Consider the following 24,936-nt stretch of genomic DNA (forward strand, 5'->3'; position numbering starts at 1 on the left):
CGCTGACCCCTAAACACAAAAAGATAGTGTTCATGTGAATATTACGTAACATCAATTCTTTTTTTTGTGGTCTAATTTCTTTGCTCTGAATGGAGGCAAGGCTCCTTGGAAGACCCAGGAAGCATCCACACACACACACACACATACTGTGAAAGTAAACAAATCGCGCTCTCAATGGATAGTTCAACAAGCAGCATGAGAACACTTCTGCAAGCGTTTGATGTCTTAGGAAGAAAAAAAACATGAGAAAGTGCTCATTTATTAAAAAGAAATGAATTGAATCTCTAAAACCATTTGTTAAACTCAGTAAAATTAAATTAAGAGTTTCATTTAAAAGAGAAATAGTTTTTTTCCTAAACTTTATTCAGTGGTATTCCATTTTCAAAACAGTTATCATTTTAACAAGTGCAAGTACATAAACACGGTATCCTGACTAGCATCTGTTTCCAGCATGCTCATAAATAAGCTAAATGAAATCATCATGGTGCAATTTTCATCCCAACAGACACTGGAAAACCTGGTAAACTTGCTTTGAAAGTGCTAGTCAATCCAAACTGTAAACAACAATAACTCTCTGAGATATGTATGGCCAGTATTTTATTTTCATCAGCCAGAATGCAGAACGTATTTCCTTATGATGACATTAGTAAATCATTGTGAATTTGTGCTTTGTTTAAAAAAACAAAACAACAACATTGGATGGCAATTTAAATCCCTTTACATTTAAATCCCTCATACATTCAATTTTGCCATTACACTACTAGAATTGTTTTCATTAATTGGTTATTTTCAGTTATGCACTCCATGCAAAGCCCATAAATTAGAACACATGAAAAAGTTGTTTTGGTCAATAGCATTGAACTAGAAGTTAAAATTCACGTTCAGCATTTTACTTTTTTATTTACTGTGTTTCATACCAAACAACACGTATGGATTCCTATGATTTTTTGTTTTGTTTTGTTTTTTTGCCATGTTTACATCTGTAGTTGTAAGTAACTGTACTTCTACACAATACAGACCAGCAGTACACACAGAAAATCTTATACTGTGATCAAGAGATGGTCAACAAAGACATTATTTAGGTTGAGATTAATTTCAGTGTTTGATCTGCAGAATCGGTAGGATTCATTATGCGATTTGCTTACAAGCAAAGAAGAAACAACACCACATTTGTTTGGCATATTGGTAACTAAAACAGCATCTTCAGTGCATTTTATTCCTTCATATCTTTCTTCTAAGCAATTTTCTCTTAAGTGAGAACTCTCTTTTCTTTACAAATGACCCTACTGTTCTCTGCATGGATTGGAAAACTGAACCACTGCATATCTGCCATTAGTCATCCAGTCTGGCTCCTGAGAGCTGAGCTTCTCGGCCTGGCCTGGCTGTAAGCCCACCTGAACATCAGCCTTCAGTGTCCTGAGACTGCAGAGAGGGGCAGGCTGGAACCCCCTCAGTGCTTGATCAAACGGAACCGTGTGCTCCCATTTCCTATCTCCAGTAAGCTTCCGGTAGTTAAGGTCTCCTTTGAAGAGAATCAGATCAGAGCCCTGGAGCGTGCTGTAGAGATCGGCTGCATCCACCGCCATGTCACAGAACTCATGGGGCAAGGTCCAAAAAATGTGGTCATGGTAGGACCATGTACCCTCCTTCATGAAATGCTTCCATTGGACACCGCTGGCTGACATCCACTTGTGATTGGCCGCCATGGTCTGCATGATGGTCCACTCAAAGTCTTGTTTGGTGACGTCTGAGACGAACCATGGGATGGACTTCCCATGAAATCGGATTTGCTTGGCTAGTCCGGCAGAAACAAGAAAGTCAGCAAGGACTAGATCGGTAATGAGCTCAAAACCAGCATTGTCTAAAATAATGTCCACTCTGGCATGCTTCTTCCCAGAGGATCCGGCTCCTTGAGCAGCAACCAGCGTTGACCAAACCATGCTGGAGTCATCCACTAGGATGAAGCGCTGGAGATCAGGAAGAGAATCGATGGGACTGGACTTTTGAGAGTTGTCCTGACCGGCAGAGATGGACAGATCACACTTGTTTCCCCACAGAGAGATCTTCAAAACACACAGTAAACCAGATTATGTGGCATTAAGCTATCACAAACAGTGTAATATCAATAAAGTACACAAGCGCATGCTGAAAACAGTAGCCACTCCTTGGCAGCACAAACTGGATGTCATTCAGGTAACAAGATTCTCTTCTAAATTAAAGATGTGGCTCTTTAAGCTTATGGCTCACTGAATTCAATTAGAATCTTCCATCTCCACGCAAACAAGATGATTTTCCTAGTTTTTGATGTTGTGTTCTGATGTCGTAGAAACATAATGTCCCAATAACAATTGTTTTTAATGGAAGGGATCATTATACGCTGCAGCTAGGATCACGGAGACACTAACCTGGAGTAACTTGAGAAAGTTGTCTCGCAGCTGAATCTCAGTCATGTTCTCCATGTTAGTGATGAGCTCCTGAAGGTATGTACAGAGGGTTTTAATGGCTTGTTGAGATTCAAAGTAGCTTTGCGTCTTTCCCTCCTTAAACACGTCAAACTTATCCATCGGTGGACTTTGAAAACAAAATGAAAGTAGTCAGTTTCAACAATTCAAAATGTACCAATGCAACATGGAGAGTACAATTAACCGGGTTAATTATTCAATTACTACTATTAATTATAAAAATACTTATAGATAGCACTTTAAATGACCATCAGTGCCTTTTTATTTACAACAGCTCTAAAAATGATGTAAACTACTTCATCAATTGCAACACCATAGCATTTCTAAGGCAAGTCATACCTTTAAATTCATTTAGACCTGTACATATTTCAGTGGTGTTCCTGTTATAAATCTGTTCTCTTATTAAAAGAACTTTCTTTCTTATTGCTGATTTTACCCATTAATTTAACTTGTTTTAAATACCTAATTAATACCAATTTAATAGTAAATTAATGCATGCCATATGACCATGTGTCCGTTTGAAGACTAAGACGACCACTTATTTAATGATTGAGTATATCATTAATAAATGATATAGAAAAAAGTAGATTTTATACTATTAAATGATGAAGATCAATTAAACTTTACGATATTTTGACTTTTAATTAAATTGTGTAAACTGTGAAAATAACCACAGTAATAATTTCACTGAAGTTTTGATTGCTCAATGTATGGAGTAAGCTGATTTGCTTTACTTCATATACAGAGCCTCTTGGATCCTCCGGTACATGTAACACTCCATATAGAGCCATGGAGACTTGAACCAGCTGACAGGCCTCCCGTCCTCCATCAGGTCCTGCTGTCTTCGCATGTATTCATTCCAGGCCTCTGAGTCCTCAGCATTATCAGTCAGAGACAGCACGGGTTTGTCTGTCTGCAGTTCATTCCTCAGCCTGGACAGGAAGGAGATGGCCGTCTTCTCTGCCTGGACCCCCTCCTGAAAAAACACATGGTACAGAAGTTAAATCTAGGAAAACAAGTACACGCAGGGCCATTTTATTTTATCAATCACATGAAAATATAACACTGCTAAATGTAAAAAAGCAAAGATCATATACACACCTTTCCATATTGTTTGAAGAAATTGTCTTTATTGCGGTGTAACGTGTCGATCACTTTTGTGAGAATGGTTGGGAGTCTGTCTCTCACGGTCAGATAGGCAAAGGACCTAGACATGGGGAACATTAAACATTTTAGATGTAAATTGTGTGATTCAGGAAAAATAGATTTCACTAGCACTAGTAACTTGAGGAATAAGTCCATAAATAAAGTCCATTACTAGGTGATAATAGTGGTTGATAATGTCAGTGTCATTACATCCACATCCAGCAGCAGCAGCATGGTTACTGAAATTAATGTGTCTCGAAAGCTGGTTTGTCAACTACAGACTGCATTCGACAGTGCATGACTTTAAACTGCCAATGTTGCCCATAAATGCTGTTTAGGCAGCCAGATCTCTGGGTTGTTTTGAAACACAGCCATTGACACTATTTCACTAAACGCAGCATACATTCGTTATTACTGAACAACATGTAAACAGACGATAAATTTCGTGCCGTGGCCTATTTTCATATAAACGACGTCAACGGTGACGCATCAAAGCATATCTCAGATCATAAAGACATACCCCTCAAACTCCGCAGAGAGTGACAGCGGGGCCGATATTCCCTCTGCCTCCATCTTTGCAAACAGGAAGAAGGACTAACGTCAGAAGAAGGGATTTTCAACAAACTTTATTTGAGAACGATCGGTGACCAGTTCACAATGTAATGTGAAGGTATAAAATAACTGAATACACGCTGTGTCCTTTACTCGCATATCGTGGGAACACCTACAATCACACACATTAGCGTGTTATTTGTTGTAGTCTTATGCGGAATCCTCGACTTTAGCTGTCGATGTCGCTTTATCGTTGACACTACTGTCCTCTAGTGGCCATGCACAGAAACACACACAAACACACAGTAGCCTATCAGACATACGACACTATTCAGATAGTTTTTGTTCAAATTAACCTGGCATTCAAAGCTGCGTTTTATATTTAATTTAACATCGATTCAATTTGAACAAGCCTGCACTGGTGAAAAGAAAACATCTAAACCAGATGGTCTGGAGCTAGTCTCAGCCTGGTCTGTTAATTGGCTGATTTTAGAGGATTTTTGGCCACTTTTCAGCTGATCAAGCTGGGTGACCAGCCGGCCACACAGCTAAACAATAGCTTGTCCAGAAAAGACCCGAGAGAATCAGCTTCGTATTAGTATTTGTATTTTGAACTATATAGTACTATCTCAGGATGACCTTTTCATGGACCTCCTTAAGTGGCTCTTGTTACTGATTTACTGTCATTGGCTTAAAAAAGATAAGTCAGGTTTGTTTTATATATCTAATCTATATGTATTGAAAATGTTGCTTGCTTGATATGGATATTATACTAATTTCTAAACCAGTGACATTTTATTATTCTGTCTACAGACAGCAGCAGCAATTCTGACTAAACCATATTTAATGATGCTAATGTGATTTTCGGAAATTGGAAACAGAAACCATAGTCCCAGATGCATTTATCTCCCCACCAGACCACATGGCCCTAACACACAGCTTACTCTGGAGACACCACCCCCAACTTCCCTTTCCTCGTTCTTTTTTTGCAAACCCACAACTCGAAGCTGGCATCCTCATTTTGCATTCTTAAACTTCCAGGCTGTTGTAGATTAGTCTTAATATATTTTCTTGGCATTTTCTTACAATTCTTGTATGTATTTGTTCATGTTAAGTCCCCGTGTTATTCATTTCCTGATCTCTCTAGCAGGCCTGGTCAAGCCAGCTCACATCCTGTTCTCTTTAGTGTAGTGAAAGCTTACAAACTCAAGCAAAGCACAAAGACACAGGCAAAGTTAAAAGGAAAATAGTATTATTATTATTTTAAACCATGTCAAGCTTCACTTGAATTGTTCAGAATGGAACCAAAGCAATTTAATTCACATTAAAATAAATGAATTGATTACTGAGAACATAAAAAAGGATAGTTGTTCTGAGACTAAAAGGAAATGTTTTTATTCTGCATATTTATCATTTATTTTATTGTGGTATAAATATATAATTTAAAACATGTATCTTTTTATCTTTTAAAGACTTCAGTAAAAGTGAAGAAATAAAAAATAAATAAAATACCAAAATAAATGTTTAATAACATTTGTTGCAAATACATAAAAACACAGGAAACCTTAACTTGCAAATATTTAATTAAAATCTAAATACTAAAAAAAACAGCCCAGTCAGTTATATATATAATTAATTTTGTGATTTATTTAATATTTTAAATTATTTGTCACATATTTATTAGTTGTGAGTAAATAAATAAACGTTATATTTGTGTTTCGTTATTTATTTCAATATATATTTATTAAATGTTTTAACATATTTATATCGTTTTCACCCAAAGGATACGTGAATAAAGATATACTGTTGAAAACACGTTTAATACTGATTATATGTATGTAAACCAATAATGAGCCTCGTTAGTTTTATTTCAGCCTGTGGGTGTGAAACGCGCATTTCTCGTGAGCGCATTTTTCTTGGCTGTAAAAGTGTAGTCTGTCAACTGAAATGCAAATCGCCCTTCTGCGTGTATCTGTCTCGATACGTTATCTTCATGTGGGGGTGGGTAGCGTGACCTACGGCTATCCAACTCCACTAAAATCCGTTTATGTGTAACCAACGATCGTCGCCCCTGAATGATTGCTTAATAACATTCATCTCCGCCGCACCGTGAACACACGAGGAGAACGACACCCGTAACGTTCACCAGTGCACTCGTCTGGCGGCTCTTAGCGCCAAAGACGTTTGTTTTGGCATCCCAGGGAAGTGGGTTTTACAACCGCTGTTTTTAAGCCCTTTTAGACAGTCATGTGATTGTAACGTAACCCGACCGGAAAACACCGACGACCATCGCCGCCAATGCTGCGTTTGAGAGGAACAGAGCAGCTGCGAGCCCAACGGACGAGTCCCCCGGTAACAGACAACAACTCACCCAACTCCACACACCCGAGCGGAGGAAAGGTACGTGTGTTTACACCCATCAACCTTTATCATTTACTGCTTCATTTGTCTATTTGTTGTTTTTAGTTTAGTTTATTTAATCGGTGACCTGCCCTTCCCTCTCTCTCTGTGTGTGTGTGTGTCCGTTTCACGAAGCTCCGTTTATTTTTGCTTCTCGTCCCTGATGCTCGCTAAGATTATATCGCTGTTATTGTTGTGAATTTTCGGCTACATTCACGATAAGGTCGTTGGATCATGTGCTGATCGAGCAGGGAGCGTTTGCGCGTGATCGTATCAGTCAACTCGTTTCAGTTTTTGACGGTTTATTTTCTATTTGCGAAGAAAAACAGATTGCGGAAGTGGTCGGTCTCTGCGGGAGATCTGTCCGTTCCACGTGTCTCCGTAGTGGGAGGAGCTAGTTTACAAACCCACAATGAGAACAAGTCGAAGCTGTGGCGAGTGCTTTAAACTGAAGTTAGACGTGTTATCTCTGTGTGTGTGTGTGAAAATGCAAAGCTATATATTATATTTCGGTACCAGGAAACACTTGTAAACCGTTTCCAACAAATTTCGATGGTTGCTGAATGCTGGGTGACTCAATAAAGCTTCACTCAAGAAGTTTATCTAATTCAAATCGTTTTGCACAAAAATAATTTAACAGACTCTAATTATATCAGAAATTCTGACATATCAGTCTACTAGAAAAGTGCTGCCATGTTGACATCACATGACCACATGCAATGAACAGCAGTGGGCAACAGTCCCTGGAACCAAAACCCCATGCGTTTTCTCCATGTGGGAAATGAGAACTTTTAAATCTCTGTGAGCTACGTTTTATTTTTATTTTTAATAATCATATAAATAAACATCAGGTCAGCAACGGAAATGTCCACCAATCAGAGAATTGCTTACAAAGAAATAAACATGATCATAAACATTACAATTTCCCCACGGTTTTCAATTAAATGTCATTTGCAGTGCCTCATGGGATTGTAGTTCTTTCTCTTGTGGAATCCATTCAAATCAAAGTTTGTAATATTGTGATTCACCTCATAGATGATCAGTTTATTTAGTGGCTTATTCTAGGATCGAATCTGAGAATGTCCTACATACGTATGTGTGTAAGACAGAGAAAAACAAACGGACGATTGTTTTTAGCCAGCTAAACTTAAACTGTAGTGTTTACGCAAAGCTACGTGACATTACAACCCATGGTAGTGAGTCTGTAGGTTTTGTGGGCTTGTAGACTGTTCTCCACTCAAGAGGGGTTGAGAGGAAGTAGCCTCAGGAATGCTGCCTGAAGAGTGAGTCATGTGACACAAAGTCTGTGATTGACCTTTAGGGCAATGGACATTCAAGGCATAGAGGCTGCAGAGCTGGTTCTGGTAGATGAGGGTTAATAACCTTTAAAATCAATGTAATTAAATCCTATAACTTAAAGTAATGGCACAGCTTCCCAACAAGAAACACCGTTCATTTTACTTAAATCATGGCGGGAAGGGTTGTGTGCCAAAGTGTTAGAGCCGACTTGGGGTTAAAAATTTAAACCCCTAAACTCTAACTATGCCAAATAGTAGCCTACTAGTTATAATATTCATAGTCAAGTGTATCGTAGAGTTTAGTTTATTGTTTGGTTTTACAGTGTTGGATTCATATTTTCGGCGGTTCACTGCTGATTAAGTCCATATCAACAGACATCTTAACAGCCTTCTCTTTTTTTTGTTCATTGTGGTCTGTAGTAGACAGGAAGCTGACTGTCATCTCTGGCCCTTTCTGTGTAGGAGGAAGTATGGAGCTGGCCAATCATGGTCTTATCCTTCTGCAGCAGCTCAACGCGCAGAGGGAGTTTGGCTTCCTGTGTGACTGCACGGTCGCCATCGGCGATGTCTTTTTCAAAGCACACAAGGCCGTACTGGCCGCATTCTCGAACTACTTCAGAATGCTATTTATACACCAAGACAGGTAACAGCTTTATGTGTTGTTTGTAAAGTCCATTTTGTGCTTAATCTATGTATGTGTTGATATGGTAAGCTGATAATAATTATTATGTTACATCTAATAAATGGCCAATATTAAAGGGATAATTCACCCGAAAATGAAAATTCTGTCATTAATTACTCGCCCTTATGTCGTTTCAAAGCTGTAAGACCTTCGTTCATCTTCGGAACATAAAGTAAGATATTTTTTATGAAATCTGAGAGTTCTTTGACCCTTCAAAGATGGCAATGCAATTGAAATGTTCCCAGGCCCAGAAATATAGTAAGGGCATTGTTAAAATAGTCCATGTGACATCAGTGGTTCAACTGTAATTTTACGAAGCTACGAGAACACTTTTTGTGTGCAAAGAAAACAAAAATAATGACTTTATTCAGTAATTCTTTGGAGAGTCTCACGATGCATGCACATGCTTTTCTCTGCACGTAATCATTGCATGTGCGTGGTGCTGCTGATGTAGAACATGTTGAGATACTCTCCAAAATGGCACTAGGGTGATCCAGAGAAACAATTTAATTGCTGAATAAAGTTTTCTTCTTTTTTTTTTCTTCTTTTTTTCTGATTCTTTTTTTCCCCACACAAAAAGTATTATCGTAGCTTCATAAAATTATGGTTGAACCACTGATGTCACATGGAATATTTCAATGATGTCCTTATTACATTTCTGTGCCTTGATCGTGGAAGTAGCCTTACTGTCTATGGAGGGTCAGAGAGCTCTCGGATTTCATCAAAAATGTCTTAATTTGTGTTCCGAAAATGAATGAAGATCTTACAGGTTTAAAAAGACATGAGTGTGAATAATTAATGACAGAATTTTCATTTTTGGGTGAACTATCCCTTTAATATTCTAAGCTATGTTGTCTAAACCACTACAAACTAAAATTGTAAACGTTTTTCGTTTTAAAAGTTACAAGTAAATTTAGGCATCTCAACATTATAATGTGCAGTATGACAAAGGCTTGAATACATTACATGACTTTTCAAATCTGATCCACACTGAATGATTTAGGATTATGCGCTACCAGACTTTCATGTTGACCTGAACACAACAAACTCATGCATTAACATGCACCTCATTGCTAGGAGTCGCATGACAAATGAAAACAACGTGTTCTAAAAGCATCCAAACATATCAAACATGTTTTATATCCTCGGACTGAACACAATCATAGTGTGAAGCTAAAAAAAATCTTTGTCTGTGAATCTGTGTCCATCATACAACACTTGATTTATTTATTTTTTTGCTAAAACCATCAAATCCAACCAGGGCCGTCCTTAGCTGACATGGGGCCTGGTGGAGGTAGGGAGCAGGTCCTTCTTGGTCCGTTCACAATTGTGTTTCGGGGAGTCCACACCAGTTACACTGCCCAAAGGACAGTCCTGAATCCAACTGCCCAAATCCTATGAGACTTGGCTCTTCCTTTTGGCAACTAGCATCAACAAATCCAGACTGTATTGATACAAAAATCTGGGCAAAAGTCATGTAATGTATTCCAACCTTGATGATTAAAGTAACATTAATCTAAATGTGCAATTTCTCTATTACAGTTTACAATTATCAACTGCACAAATAGCCAATATTGATAAAGAGCCCTCCACTAATATTGGCACCCTTGGTAAATATGAGCAAAGGCAATTGTGAAAATAAATCTGCATTGTTTATCCTTTTGATCTTTCATTCCAACAGTTCACAAAATTCTAACCTATCATTGAAGTACAAAGGTGTAAAAAAAAAAAGTGGGGAGAAAATCTCATTGTGAATTAATCTTTCTCTAGTTAATGTTAGCCACAATTATTGGCATCCAATTATTGCACATCCTTTTCCCAAGATTATAGTTCTGAGTTTTCTCTTATAATGCCTGAAGAGTTTGGAGAACACCTGATAAGAGATCAGAGACCATTCCTTCATCCAGAATCTCTCCAGATCCTTCAGATTCCCAGCTCCATGTTGGTGCCTCTTCTCTTCAGCTCACCCCACTCATTTTCTGTAGGGTTTAGGTCAGAGGACTGGGATGGCCATGGCCAAAATGTTGATTTTGATGTTTGTTTTTAATCTTCGTCCTGATGGAAGATCCAACCACGGCCCATTATAAGATTTAGATTTTTTTTTTTTTTTTTTTTTTGACTTTTTAACTGTTGGTATTTGATAATCCATGCTGCAGTGGATCTGAAGAAGTAGTCCAGGACCTCCGGCAGAAAAACAGACCCACAACATTAAAGATCCAGCAGTATACTTAACCGTGGACATGGGGTACTTTTTGTCCCTGTTTGTACTAACCCATCTAGTGGGTTTGCTGCCAAAAAGCCTTTTTTTTTTTTAGTTTCATCTGACCATAGAAGCTAGTGTCATTTGAAGTTCCAACTGAATATGCTGGAGTTTGAAGCTGGAATTAAATTTTTTTTTTTTTTACCCCCCGAACAACATGTGGTGATGTAGGGGCTGTTTGATTTTTTTAGGCTTTCTGGCCTCAAGACTCAACTGAGTTCTTCAGCTGTGATCCTTGGAGAGTCTTTGGCCACTCAAACTCTTCTCCTCACCGTGCATTAGGAGGATATAGACACATCCTCTACCAGGCAGATTTGTAACATCTTTAGTTGATTTGGAACTCAGCAATTCAGCACTATATTCTTTGGTTTTACTCCTTGTGATGGATGATTAAGGGAATTTGGCCTTTGTGTTCCTCATTTATAATCCTGTGGAACAGGAAGTCATGGCTGGACAATTTCATGCTCCAAGTCACCCCGGTGTGCTAAAAAATGTAAATATAAATGGGAATATACTCCAGAGATATTTTACTCATAAGAATTTCTAGGGGTGCCAGTAATTGTGGCCAACATGCATTGGAGAAAAACATTTCTCATTATTTAAATTTTCTCCCCACTTTCAGTTGTTTTACTTCAATGATAGGTTTGAATTTTTTGAATGAGAGATCAAAAGGATAAACAATGCTGATTTATTTTCAGTCACCTTTAATCATATTTACCAAGGGGGCCAATATTAGAGGAGAGCACTGTAATTGATGCCAAAGATTGAATTATTGAGATTATGTATGCATGTTATGTGTGTGTGTGTGTGTATGAGTGTGTGTGTTGTGTGTGTGTGTGTGTGTGTGTGTGTGTGTGTGTGTGTGTGTGTGTATATATATATATATATATATATATATATATATATATATATATATATATATATATATATAATATATATATATATATATATATATATATATATATATATTATTTATTTTTATTTCTCTCCTCCACACAACATACATACATATACACACACACACACACACACACACACACACACACACACACACACACACATATATATATATATATATATGTATATATATATATATATATATATATAAAATTCAAATTTTTTTTAAGGGTAATTTGTGATAAAATGTGCTCTTAACTAATAGGCTAAATAGGTATTAAAGCACTTTTATAGAATAAACATTGGTTTTCAATGGTCTCTCAACCAGTGACTGTGTTCGCTTGAAGCCTGCTGACATACAGCCCGACATCTTCAGCTACCTCCTCAATCTAATGTACACCGGAAAACTTGCGACGCAGCTTATCGACCCGGCTCGCCTGGAGCAAGGCGTCAAGTTCCTCCATGCATACCCTCTCATTCAGGAGGCAACTCTGGCTAGCCATGCGGCTCAGGCACATCCTGAGGTCAGCCTTCCCCTGTCGTCCTCTCTTTATGGCATTCAGATATCAGACCAACAGGCCACGCTCACAAACCGCCTCACGGCAAGAACGCATCTCTCGTCGCCGTTCGACTTGGAAGGTGGCGGTTTGCTTGATGGGAAGTGCGTTACCACAAACAAAGCTACCTCACTGACGCGGCCTGTATCCAAGCACAGGCAAGCTCTGTCTGAAACTGAGGTAGAAGCGTCAGCGAGCACCAGTCAGTTTGTGAGGGAAGGCGGCGAGATGGAAACATCTGCAGGTGAAGCCCCGTCTTGCTCCCTGAGCGCTAATACCATTCTGCATGTGAAACCCAGCATCATGAGAAGAAGTTCCTCTTTGAGGAAGCATTATACGTGCCACGTCTGCGGGAGCCGCTTCACCCAGCGTGGAGCATTACGAGAGCACCTGCTTCTACACTCCCAGGCTATGCTCCCCCTGGTGTTAGAGTCCGTCAGTGCAGCTTTCCCCATGCCGACCGGAGGTGCCGCTACGCCAGAGGTCGAAGAAGTCCTCCGAGGCAGCGAAGCCAATGCAGCCACTCCCATCATCGTGGACGCTGCTAGTGATAGCGAGCAACATCCGTACTCAAGAGACTCACCACATCCTGAAACCGCCATGCCCGTCCCAACAACAACCGCTGTCAGCCTGTGCACCACTCAGTCCCAGGCGGACACACCGCCGCCATCCGATATCGCTGATATTGACAACCTAGAGGGTGCGGCTGACATGGAGCGAGAAGTGAAGCGGAGGAAATATGAGTGCTCCACTTGTGGCCGCAAGTTCATCCAGAAGAGCCACTGGAGAGAGCACATGTACATCCATACGGGAAAGCCATACCGCTGCAGCGCCTGCGGCAAGAGCTTCTGTCGGGCCAACCAGGCGGCGCGGCACGTTTGCATGAATCTGGGCTCGGAGCCAGCGTACACCATGGTGGACCGACAGAGCATGGAGCTGTGCGCCGCGGACGACTCCAGCCAAATGGAGGCGCTGTTTCTCGGCTCTTCTGGGAGACCGTACAAATGCAATGTGTGTGAAATGACCTTTTCCAGCCCCAATGAGGTGATCAAGCACCTGTGCTTCAACCAGGGTGTGCTCTCGGGCGCAGCGGCTGGAGAAATGTGTGTCAGTGGGCTGAACAGTGACAGCCTGGCCAAAGATGAAGGCTCGGATTCATCCAACGGTGGGCCGTTGATAACGCCCATCAAAACTGAGGAAGTCTTTGTGGAATAGCTTCACATTCATCCACTTCAGAGTATTGTTTTATTTTTAATTGTATTGCATTTGTGGGTAAATTATGATCAGAAGTTAAGCTACAGATGGAAAATTGTTATATTGTTTCTTTTTTTCTGGGAATTTTACTTCTATTGAAAAGTTCTTCTAATTTCTGCTTTTTTTTTAACCAATGCATTCATGTGCTATATTTATAACAGAGTGACAGTAGGTTTAGTCCAACAAGTCAAATTCCTGCTTTGTTCAAGGGTTTTATTGGCTGCTCGGGTCATTTGTAGTTTGTGTTGCGGTTAAAGCTCTTCCTCTGCCTAACGGTCTACAGGAAAAGGATGTAGTGAATTGCTGAAATCCTGTGTTTGTCACCGTGCAGATCAGACGTAGACCTCATTGGTAACTCGATGGAATATTTAAAATATTAAAGACAAAAAAATTATTAGTTCCTGGGTACAGCACCAAAATTTCTTTTGGAAAAAGAAAAAAAAAAGGTAATTTTCTGACCAGCTAATTGTGGGTCCTGGTTTAGGATGAGTATTCACTACCTCAGCCGGTTTCAGACATGCAATATCAGACTTACCTGAAATTTGCATCAAAGGGTCGAGGATCAAAGTCAACTTTATCTTCCAGTGCCTCCAAGGAGTTACACAGATCTCAAAGTTTTTCTCTCTGACGCTGTTTCTAATTTCTCATTACATGCTTTGGGTAAGCAACAGCAAGGTGTAATTGTAGATAACCTTCATGCAGTGCCAGATTACCTGTCGAACGTCACTTTTATTGTTAATGTGACCCACGATATATTTGCCTAATTATCCACTTTTGTCAGTTTGTTACAGTGCTTTTTTTCATGCCAATGCCACCAAAATGGTAAACATCCTTGCTGTAAAATTGGTCGGCGGCAGCAGCTCATCAGCAGTCTGGTTGTGTTGCTCTCACTGTGGTTCAACATGTTTACAGTTGTGCTGTGTGTTTAATCAAAGTTGTTACTGTGTGTGAATTTAGAAAACACTGTGGCCAATCATACACATGTATAAAACAGTGCTTGAAGAGAGATATTTCTGTCACTGTTTGGTGATTTAATTTTGCCATGAAATGATTTGCTTGAATATGCTCTTAAATTCCTTATTTTTGAGTTTTATATAACTTTTCTAATTGTATGTACAGTGCTTTATTTACAAAGAATTTTATAATCTCAGAGGTTGTATATTGTTCAGTGCATTTACTGTAGAATATTATCCATTATAGTGTAGCACAAGTGTGTGTGTGTGTGTGTGTTTTGTATATATTTGTCATCTCTGCATTGGCTGTCTTTGTTTTAATGAAACTGACAGTGAGGTCATGCTGTAAAAGCACTGATATCTACTAAAGATCCCTGACTACTTTCATCAGTATACTTGTGCTACATCAGGAAACTTCTGTCATTTACAACCAGGGTGATTTACATTCAGTGCTAAATATTTCTTCCATCTTTCTCTTTGTAAAGACCTTGTAGGAATTTTTTGTAAGAGCACTGTGAGTTAAGTTACTACTGAATAGTTCATTAGAGCCCAGGAATGACCATTTGCTTCATTTTGTTACAAGGAAAAATAATAATTATACTGTAATGTTAATTTTTCATATTTGTAGTCATACATCAGGCGATGTCATGCCTTTTATTTCCTGTAGTATTAATACAACTTTTTATTATATGCAAGTTGTTACTCTTTGAGGCAGTTTTAGGGAGGTAGGGGTAAAGGTGCCCCCTCAAATGCACAAACCCCAAAGCCAAGGCAAGCATACTGTGATCTCTCGCTCCTCAGGAACATGAACAGTTGTCTCTGGAAAAAATACTTCCTTCGCATTTTCATTGTGAATAATGATAATAAATCCTTATGTTTTCAAATGTGTCATTATTTCCTTAATATACACTACTGTTCAAAAACTTGGGATAAGTTTTTTTTTTTTTTATTATTGTTGAATGCTTTTATATTTCACTATTTTATTATTTTTATCAAATAAATGAAGCCATGAGAATAAAAAAAAAAAAATTGTTTACCAAGCCCAGACCTTTGAACAAAAAATTAGCATGGCAACTTATTTTTGAAAATCATAAGTCTGGTTGTGTGAGCCACAAGATGGCACCATTGGGTTTTTTAAGTGGTGCCATGACACCAAAACTTGCAAAAACTTAATGAACTTTAACTTTGCTTAAATATTGACAGCATTTATCTTATGCCAATTTAGTTATATATATATACTTTTTAGTTTGCATTTTCTATATCCCAAAAACACTTAGCAATACACACAAACAGAACAAAGGGCAATTAGAATGCAGGCTGGAGTTACACTAGCTTTATTCGAATGAAATATAGACATGATTTTGAATCCATACTATTAACAGCTTGAAGAATAAAAAAAGAGGCGAGGCTCATGCTATTGGTATATAACGTTCCTTAATGCTTTCATTTGTTATTTGTTAATATTACAATGTGACTTAAGGTACACAGGTATACAATTTGTACAAATGTTAGAGGAGCTTCACAGTAGACTATTATAAAAAGCTAAAAAAAGATTGTGAGTGGGCTGTTCATTCAAAGCGTGACAGTAGTAGCAAAGCTGTTTTTTTATATTCTCTGTCATTTGCACACTTTCTGAAGTTGACCAGTACACATTTCGACTGCTCTTATTTTGGCATATGCATTTTCATTAAAAAAAAAACCAAAACATTTTTTATAAGCCGTCAAACACCTGAATTTACTTGTACTAAATTTTCCTTTACAGTTTGCCACCATCTTCATCCAAATACACAACTGTCACTCATTTACATTTGATTTTGAAATGCTTTCCTTGTCATCCTGTCTATATTTATGGCTATAATATACTCATTTCAAAAAGACTGTCAATAAGGCATCTACCACGTCTTTCAAAGAAATAACAGTCTTTGATACAGAGATTAGGAATGCAAAAAATATTCTACACTATATTACTGAATACCCACATATCTGTGAATTAAAACCACCACGTGTAACCTGTGTTGGATAGTTTACCAATACACGGCATTAATACAATTCTCTTCACAATCGGGTGCATTTTTGGTGTTGAAACATGCATTTGCTAAGGCCATTAAACAGTGAACTGCACATGTATGTTGAGGACAATAAAATGTCCTTTTCTAAATGTTCCCTACTCATGCAGGCGTTTGTCATCATCGTGATCATCTATTTTCACAGGGTGCCACTAAAAGCAAATCAAATTGAACACCAGACTCTTAAAATCTCAAATGTCACACATTAATGGTGAAATCATTCATCGTGATTGTACATGATAAATATATATAACAAAAAGAACATTTCACAGTAAGGGACAAAGAAGTGGTATATCTACAGTGAGAATGGAGATGATAATGGCTGGATATTGTGTTTCAGAGTTAACTGAATTTTACCTCATTTTCACATTACAGCCACAGCATATTATGCACTTTTTCATTTGCAATGGCTGTAGAGGGTGTATATGTACCATGTTTGTTAAAATTACTTGTCTAAGTATTTTGTAGTTTTACACCAGCATGACATCATGATTTCAATGGTTGTTTTTGAAGGTTAGAACATTTTTGAGAGGGTTGAGAGAATATCTTAGATATAAATACAATATACAAAACACAACCCTCCTACTGCGACACTACAGACACACATGTACGCTCATACAAGAACCACACATACATAAACTCTCCATTCGACAGACTGCTGAGAACTAATAAAAAAAGAAAATGTTCATCACAAAAAGTTACAGGTGGCATCTGATGCAGTTTGGCAAAATACAGGAAACTGGGAGTAGGGGACATCCCTCAATGAGTCCAGTGAGGTGAGAGACCATGTGATATGGCAGCTGAGTTATGAGGAATTTGGAAAAAGGATAAGAGGGATGAATGGATGGATTAAAGGAGAAAGTGAGAAGGGAGATTGGCCTTAAGTCTCTTGCTCTGGGAGTCTCTTAGTGTCCTCCATGGCTGCCACTCACTTCCTGCTTTCCGGAAAGCTTTGTGCCCCAGACATGTGACCGCTTTTTACATGCAGACTGCAAGACAAAAAGGAAAATGGTGAGAAAAAAAGAACAATTCTAGCACATCTGCATTTTGATTGCAATACGTTTAAAGCTTACCTTATGTACAATGCTAATTCTGCTAATGCTAATTCAAATACTATTTCAAAACTGCAATATGCACTCTTTTCTTTTCTCACAGCTCTTTAGCATGACAAGCTACATTCCTATTATGTTACTTTGTCACCCATTATTTCATATGAATGCTCACGAATGGCTCTTTCCATCTGCACTGCATCTTCTGTGCCTCCAACCACTGTCTCACTCTGTTTATATGACTCAGCACAAATAACGAAGGTGAAGGGGGCAGTCAGAGAGAGAGAGAGAGAGAGAGAGAGAAGAGAGTGAGCAGTACACCAAAGCTAATGCTGCGATGCTATATTTCACCAGCCTCTGCTCTACTGCAGTGCTGCATTAGCACTCATCAAACATTTATCAGACACACCCAGGTCTCTTCTCTCATCCCTTCGTCTTTTGGTCACGCTTTACATTAGGGCACTTGTTTTTTTTTTTATTACAAATGTGAATAAACATTTTAAAACATAATATGTGTCATGAGGATCATATGTTTACACGCCTTTGACAAGTCATACTATACATTAATTCATCGTCGTACTAACAGACTTAATGCAAGTGTAGCTTGGCTTCGTTAAGCATGTAAAAATATGAATCTAACTACAACTGGCCTCCGCACTGTGCACATCCTCCGAAAGACAGGTAGTGTGCAACATGCATTTAACTCTTCAAATATGTTTATGTATTTTAATCAAATATTTAAAGGACAGATGAAGACTGTAGTTTGACTACACAAAAACTTGTAGCTCAATTAAAACTGGACATATAAATCTACTTTGTAATGTAGTATTACCCTTCAAATGTTATAAGCCAGTATTCTAGAATATGAACTTCTAGGGAAAACTGGCATGAAGTACTAAATTAAGTACTGCATAAGGTTATTTAACTCTCCAAGGCTTTAACTACTGAAAAAAATAAATCTCGCAATTAAGTTTTATTCTCTCTGCTCATATGTTGATATGACACTTCTAAGGGTTGTATTTGATCATAAAGTGTATTTTATCAGATGAATTGGTTCTCTGACTACATATTGTAGGCTTTGATGAGTGGAAGAGAGTAAAAGAGAGCATTAGGGAGGGGGTGGGGAATTACACTCGGTCTTTCACCACAAGTTCATCTCTCTTCACACGGCTTCCCTTTAAGACCCAGCATACAAAGTGAAGGGTCAGGCAGCGGCATTCCTGCTTTGATATCGAAGGTCCCTTGGTTACTGGTACATGGAACAAAAGCTTTTTCATCTCTCCAAATGGAAATCTACCCCTAATAAAACTAAGATCCATTGATGTTTTTAAAAAGGCACCGTGCAAAAACTGTGATAAGGAATGTGGAACTTTCTTTAATGGACAAAACCACCTTTGGAAACAGTAATTCAACTGTTTTGCTTTACATTTATAAAAATAAAACAATCCGTTTCATTAAATTAATAAAGACTAACCTGCTCATGAGACTGTGACAACCTCTGAGGCGACTGGCTCAATCTCATTCCCGACCTCCTCCATCACCTCCTCCACTGCAACAGCATTTGCTGACTTCTCAGTAGCAGTCTCCAGTTTGGCAGGTACATTTTTAGCATCTGTCTTTTGAGAGTCTGGATCTCTGGACTCTCCCTGGTTTGTTGTGTCCTGTGTTGAAACCTCCGTTTGAGGTTCTTCCAAGTCTTTTTGAGGCTCGTCTTCTACTGATTCCTGGCCCTCTGAACTTTCTTTTTTCATGTTTGTCTCAGTGTCTTGAACAGGTACATCATCTACACTTAAGACATTTATGACACCAACGTTAAATTCCTGTGCTGTCTCAATCTGTACCTCCTGTGCCATTTGACACTGCTCAGCCACAATCTGGTCTTGACTTTCACCTACAACAGATGTTTCTGTCATCTTTTCTTCTGGCATGACTTCTGAAACCTCTGAAGCTTGTGTCTCTTGCTGGATTTCTGTTGGTACTTCCTTGGGATGTGATTCAACTTGACTTTTTCCTTCTTCACTTTCTGTGATCCCACTAAGCTTTTTCTCTTCTGCTTGCTCAAGTTCGACTTCACTTTTTATTACCTCTGTTTCATGATGCACATCTTCCACAGAAACTGTGGCAACCTCTTCATTTTGAGGTTGGATTTCATCTGTGATCGAAACCGTGACTGTGTCTGTAATCAGGATGGTGTCGTTGACTGTTTTCATTGGTTTCTCAGTAACAATGCGAGTTTGTTTATCATCTTTGCAGATATCGTCAGATGCTTTTGGCTTCTCTGGGCTTGTTTCTAGTGGAGCTTTTTCCTCCGAAACGACTTCTGTTGAAGTTTTTTCCTCAGTCATTCCAGAAACGACTGGGGCATCTTCAAATTTGACATCGACTGATGTGGTATAGCTTTCTACCTTCTCAGTAGACACTTTTTGTTCTGCATGTGCCTCAGCAAGGTTCTCTACAACATTTTGAATGACGTCTTGCACAAGAACACTGCTCTGTTTCTCAATTATTTCTGCTTCTGTCGCTTGGGTTGCCTGGATCACTTCAGTTTCTTCTTTCACATTCTCAATAACTTCTTCAACCACAACACTAACTTTCGTCGAGGCTACTTCTAAGCTTCTCTCAACAACTTCTTGAGCAGAGCCAACCTCAGCATCATTCACTTTAACCTGAATTTTGTGGTTATCTGCAGAAAGAACAAGAGGAACCTTTTCCATAACCGTTTCACAAGCTACATCTGCTGAATGGGATTCTGTTGTCTCAGATGTTGAGTTTGTAACACAAACAGTCTCTTTGATGACTGCAAATTCTTCAGTGGCGGCTACAACTGGAATGGGATCTTCTGTAGACCCAGCAGTTTGAGAAGCAGGAACCTCTGGAAGGGTCGCCATGACCTCCTCTGTTACAGCCGTGGCAACTCCCTCCACAGACGCTACCTCAACTGTGGCTTTAGCTTCTTTAACATCCTCCAGGTCATGCACTTTCTCACCTTCAGCAACAGCAACTTCAGTGACTTCTACAGTTTGGGTACAGACTGACTCTTCAACAGTTGGTTCCACAGGGCCTGCAGCCTCAACCTGAGGGGATTTTTCTGCCACCACCGGCTCTTCAAGAAACTCTGGTTCCTGTTGTACAGCACTGATGAGTGCTACTTTGACTGCTGCTACTTCTTGGAGATCCGTCACAGTCTCCGCCTCAGGTGACTCCTTTATCTCTTCAAACTGTGCTTTCATCTTAACCACATTTTCTTTGAGCTCTGTCTGACCTCCACTCATCTGAGCCTCATGAACCTCATCCACAGTCATACTGGCCTGTTCAGGCTCCTGTGTTTTGTCTTCAACAACCAACTCTGTGACAAGCACCTGGCTAACAACTGTTACCGACTCCACTGAAGGCTTCTGAGTGAGGCTTTCTTCCTCCACCACCTTTATTTCAATAGTGTCAAGGCCAGCACAAACAGTAGTTGCCTCTGTTTTCTCATGTGCAACCAAGACAGTTTTCTCTTCCTTGATAGCTGACTCGACCAAAAAAGCATCAGTGGTGACTGCAACTACTTCTTCCTGTTCCTTAGTCATGGTGACAGCCATGGCACTTGTGGTAACACTGATAGTTTCCACAGCTTCTTGTAGTACTACATCGGTCATCTCTACACCATCACCTGGGACAGGAGTTGTCTCACCTGATGTAATTGGTGATGCTGTAACGCGTGATACAGCAGAAACCATTTCAGTCTCCTCTACTTGTTCAAGGGCCGTAATTGCTTCTGAAGTAAGCTCAACAATGTCCTCTGCGATAGTGTTATCAGTCGATTTGGGTGTGGCAGCTGTGTCTCCTTCTTCGGGTATGTCACTCAACTGCTTTTCCTCTGTCTCATTCTCAACATTTTCCACAGTGGTTGAGATCCAAGATGGTGATCTATCTTCACCTAAGGCTTTTGCCTGGGTAACTGGTGCAGTTTCTTGCTTCACTTCCTCTACCTTAACTGCAACTTCTGCAGCTGGTTCATTGTCATATTCTGAAAGAGGTACCACAGCTGGAGTGTCAGAATCATCCTCTGCAGAGCCAATGTCAGAAGAGATCTGCTCTTGTTTACCATCAGACTTCTTCTTCCTGCGTGGAATCAATTTCCTCAAAGAGAAAGAGGATTCTTCTTTGGGGGCTTCACTGTCAGAAGTTGTATGCTCTGGGCCTGAGGCTTCATCAGACTTGTCTTCTGCTTTAGGTTTCTTTTTGTGTGTTACCAGCCTCTTGAAAGATTCCCAGGTAGACACAAGTTCTTCTTCTGGTTCAGGTGAAGAAGCCAAATTCTCATGATCAGCTTCACCAGAGCTTACAAGAGGGGACTCAGCGGTCTTTGTCTGCTCTTCTCCTGACTGCTGCACTTCTTCCTCAATCTTAGGTTCTTCATCATCAGAATCAGAAGTCTTTCTGGCCCTTTTTTTAGCTGAGCCCACACAAATAAGGGCTTCCCAGGACACAGATGTATCCATTTTTCTTTTTGGCTCCTCTGCAGCTGTTTCAGGCTTTTCGACTTTTGGCTCAGCCTTTGATTCTGCCTGTGACTCTTCTTTAGACTCAGATGGCACCTCTTCAGAAGGTTTAGGCTCATCAGTTTTCTCATCAAAGACAGCACTCTCAGTTGAAGATAGGGTAGAAGATTTGGGTTTGTCTCCAGGTGCTTCATCTTCGCTCTCAGAGGGCCTTTTGACACGTTTTTTAGGAGTGACTAGTTTTTTGAAAGAGGACCAAGGTAAAATTCCATCTTTCTTCTTTTCACTGTCAGAAGTGACTGGTTCACCCTCAGTTTCTGCAGCTTGAGCCACCTCGGCTTGATCCACCTCAGCATGAGCCACCTCGGCTTGAGCCACATCAGCTTGAGGTACCTCCCCTACAAGATGCTCACCAGATTCTTCTGGAGATGATGCTCCGCTGTCAGGTTTCTGGGGCTCAGCTGACTCAGTGGATGACTGGATGTTTTCAGCAACTGGTTCACTTGATTCTGTTTGCTTTGACTCTGCTTCTTTTTTACTCTTCTGCTTTTTGGATGACAGCTTTTTTAGCCCTGCTCCTGTAAACAGCTTCTTAAGTGGGCTTCCCTGAGCCTTGGGTTTCTCCTGAGAGGACAGGATTTCAGCTTCAGTTGTTGCTGTTTCTGAAACATCTGGCTTGTCACTTGGTTTTGAATCATCGGTGGGTTGAGCTTCAACAGCAGTTTCAGCAGCTGGAGCTCCAGCAGTCTCAGTCTGAGTCAGAGTTTCAGCTTCACTTGTAGCCTCAGCTTCTACTTTAAGTTCTTGTGGCTCTTCTCTCTCAGCGGAAGTTGTTTCAGTTGTCGTTTCAGCTTTAGTTTCAACCATTTCTGAAGGTTTCTCTATCTGCTCACCCTCAGCTGGTTCTTTCTCTGCGTCCACTTTAGGTTCCTCTGTACCCTCAACAACACCCTCTGCTGTCTCCTCCGTTTCCTTAATGTCCTCCTCTGCAGACTTTTCCTTGACTGGTTCCTCATCTTTGGGCTTTTTGAAGCTTGCCTTCTTCCGCAGGTTAGAAAAGATTCCCTGAGTGAAAAATCTCTTAAAGGGACTCTGTGTCTCTTGAGATGGTGGACTTGTGGGCGATTCAGTTGGCGCTTCTGGCTCTGGTTCTTTTTCTGTTCCTATTTCTTCGGCAGATTTTTCAGTCACCTCCTCACTTACCTTTTCAGTCTCTGATGGGGCATCAACTACAGTTTGGTCTGCTGATTCTTCTGCCTTATCAGTCACTTCTTCAGTTGTGGCCTCTTGCTCTTTTTCTGAAGTTTCTGGGGATTTGTCTTCTTGCTCTTTTTCTGTAGTTTCTGGTGATTTGTCTTCCACAGATTTGTCTTCCTCTATTGCAGGTTCCTCTTTCTTTTCCTCAGAAGTTGCATCTACACCACTCTCTGCTTCCTTCACTGTCAGCAGTTGCACAGGCTCAGCCTTTTCATTCTTGTCTTTCTTCAGTGTGAACTTGAATCCAACGAAACGGAAGATCTTCTTGAAGCCCACCTCATTGGCCTCCTCTTGTTTTTCCTCTACTGCCTTCTCTTCTGTGGTTGTAATTTCATCTGCATTTGCAGAATCGTCTTCTTTCTCTCCATTAACCTGAGGGGCAACCTCTTCTTGATGCACCTCAATTGTTTCTGGGCTGTCTTCTGTTTGGGTGATGGTTTCTGTCTGGCCAACTGTAAGGAAAAATATGCAAAGTTTTAGTTAAGTTTTTAGTATATTTATTTCATTTACAGTATTTCAAGTTACCCAAGTTCACACTTATGAAAAGCATAAATCAAATCATCATCATTCATTAAATATCATAACACTCATAAAGTCTTATAAAACTCATTGGTTTCTTATGGATAGCCAGTTCTCAACATGACTAAGTGTAGAAAAACAAGTTAAGAGATATAAAAGCAAAATACATGACCTAGTGATATAATTAATTCAAGATGGAGGGCTGTGGAAATTGAAGGAAATCAGAGCCACATTCCCAGAAAACCTGTAAAAACATTTTCACTCCCTGTTCAGATTTAATCAGGCATATGATGGCAATTTGATATTAAGTTTACATTTTCTGGTCTCTTTCTTGTGAGCACCAACAAAACAAGTTATAAGCTGAGGAATGATGACAACATTTAACATCAAGGCAACCAGGGGAAATTTCCATGTTGTAAGCTTCACAGTTATGCAGGCTATGGTGCCAAACTTTTGTACTATGAAATTGACCTTATTTAATAAAGCACAGCAAACACATAATGATGTCACTTTATTAATCTTCATTAAATCTGTATATCTGCCCAGTTCTTCAGCTTTCAAAGACAAAATGTAACAAATAAAATTCCAACAGGTGGGATAAACGAGAACAAACACTCATTATGTCTTAAATTCCTCCCTTGCCTATCTGTGGTTTGACAAGAGTGGGTTGGTTTTGAGGGTGTGGGGCTAGGAAGAGGGAGTCGAGTTTGCATGTAGTGTGAGCCTCCTAGAGGCCCAGTTTTCCTTTGACATCCAACCTAGTAAGGGACTGTTCACATCTGGCTCTGCTTGCTCTTGCTCTGGGGTCTGAAACCCACCCAGCGACTTTAAAAACAAATTCCAAGCATTTTTAATGCATGCATATCACATTACTTGGCTTCCTAGACACTTTTATGACACAGGACAAGATAAAGGGGCAGCCAACCATTTATCAACCAAAACAACTTAAGCCAGAGATCAAAATGATGAATAAATTGTTCTAGAATGGTTTATTTTTATGTGACTGGTAAAGTCTTGGACTGATTACCCTAAACTTGAAAATCTTACAGCGAAACAACAGGAATGGCTCATATTTACTGCCTGCCATCATATCAGAC

At 39.6% G+C, this 24,936-nt stretch overlaps 3 protein-coding genes across 4 annotated transcripts in view; 1 reads left to right on the top strand and 2 right to left on the bottom strand.

The window, feature by feature from the left end:
• Positions 1–342: 342 nt before the first annotated feature.
• Positions 343–4,407, bottom strand: LOC109113735 (damage-control phosphatase ARMT1-like). Its single transcript, XM_019126553.2, has 5 exons — positions 4,129–4,407; positions 3,564–3,669; positions 3,197–3,438; positions 2,406–2,571; positions 343–2,063 (listed from the first exon to the last, which is right to left on the bottom strand). The coding sequence occupies exons 1-5, from the start codon at positions 4,179–4,181 to the stop codon at positions 1,284–1,286; spliced, it is 1,347 nt and encodes a 448-aa protein (XP_018982098.2). The 5' UTR covers positions 4,182–4,407; the 3' UTR covers positions 343–1,283.
• A 1,628-nt stretch (positions 4,408–6,035) lies between these two features.
• Positions 6,036–15,345, top strand: LOC109113734 (zinc finger and BTB domain-containing protein 2-like). The gene is made up of 3 exons (XM_042746266.1): positions 6,036–6,560; positions 8,321–8,501; positions 12,026–15,345. The coding sequence occupies exons 2-3, from the start codon at positions 8,329–8,331 to the stop codon at positions 13,467–13,469; spliced, it is 1,617 nt and encodes a 538-aa protein (XP_042602200.1). The 5' UTR covers positions 6,036–6,560; positions 8,321–8,328; the 3' UTR covers positions 13,470–15,345.
• Positions 15,346–15,779: 434 nt separating this feature from the next.
• Positions 15,780–24,936, bottom strand: part of LOC109113732 (A-kinase anchor protein 12-like) — a 36,660-nt gene continuing 27,503 nt past the window's right edge. For both annotated transcript variants that reach the window (XM_042746264.1, XM_042746265.1), the window contains 2 exons: positions 19,051–23,772; positions 15,780–17,516 (listed from right to left, as the gene is read on the bottom strand). In XM_042746264.1, the coding sequence (XP_042602198.1) occupies positions 19,055–23,772 (4,718 nt within the window). In that variant the 3' untranslated portion in view covers positions 15,780–17,516; positions 19,051–19,054. The remainder of the gene's footprint in view (positions 17,517–19,050; positions 23,773–24,936) is intronic.

Source organism: Cyprinus carpio, chromosome B20 (assembly GCF_018340385.1).
Source record: "Cyprinus carpio isolate SPL01 chromosome B20, ASM1834038v1, whole genome shotgun sequence".
NCBI lineage: Eukaryota > Metazoa > Chordata > Actinopteri > Cypriniformes > Cyprinidae > Cyprinus > Cyprinus carpio.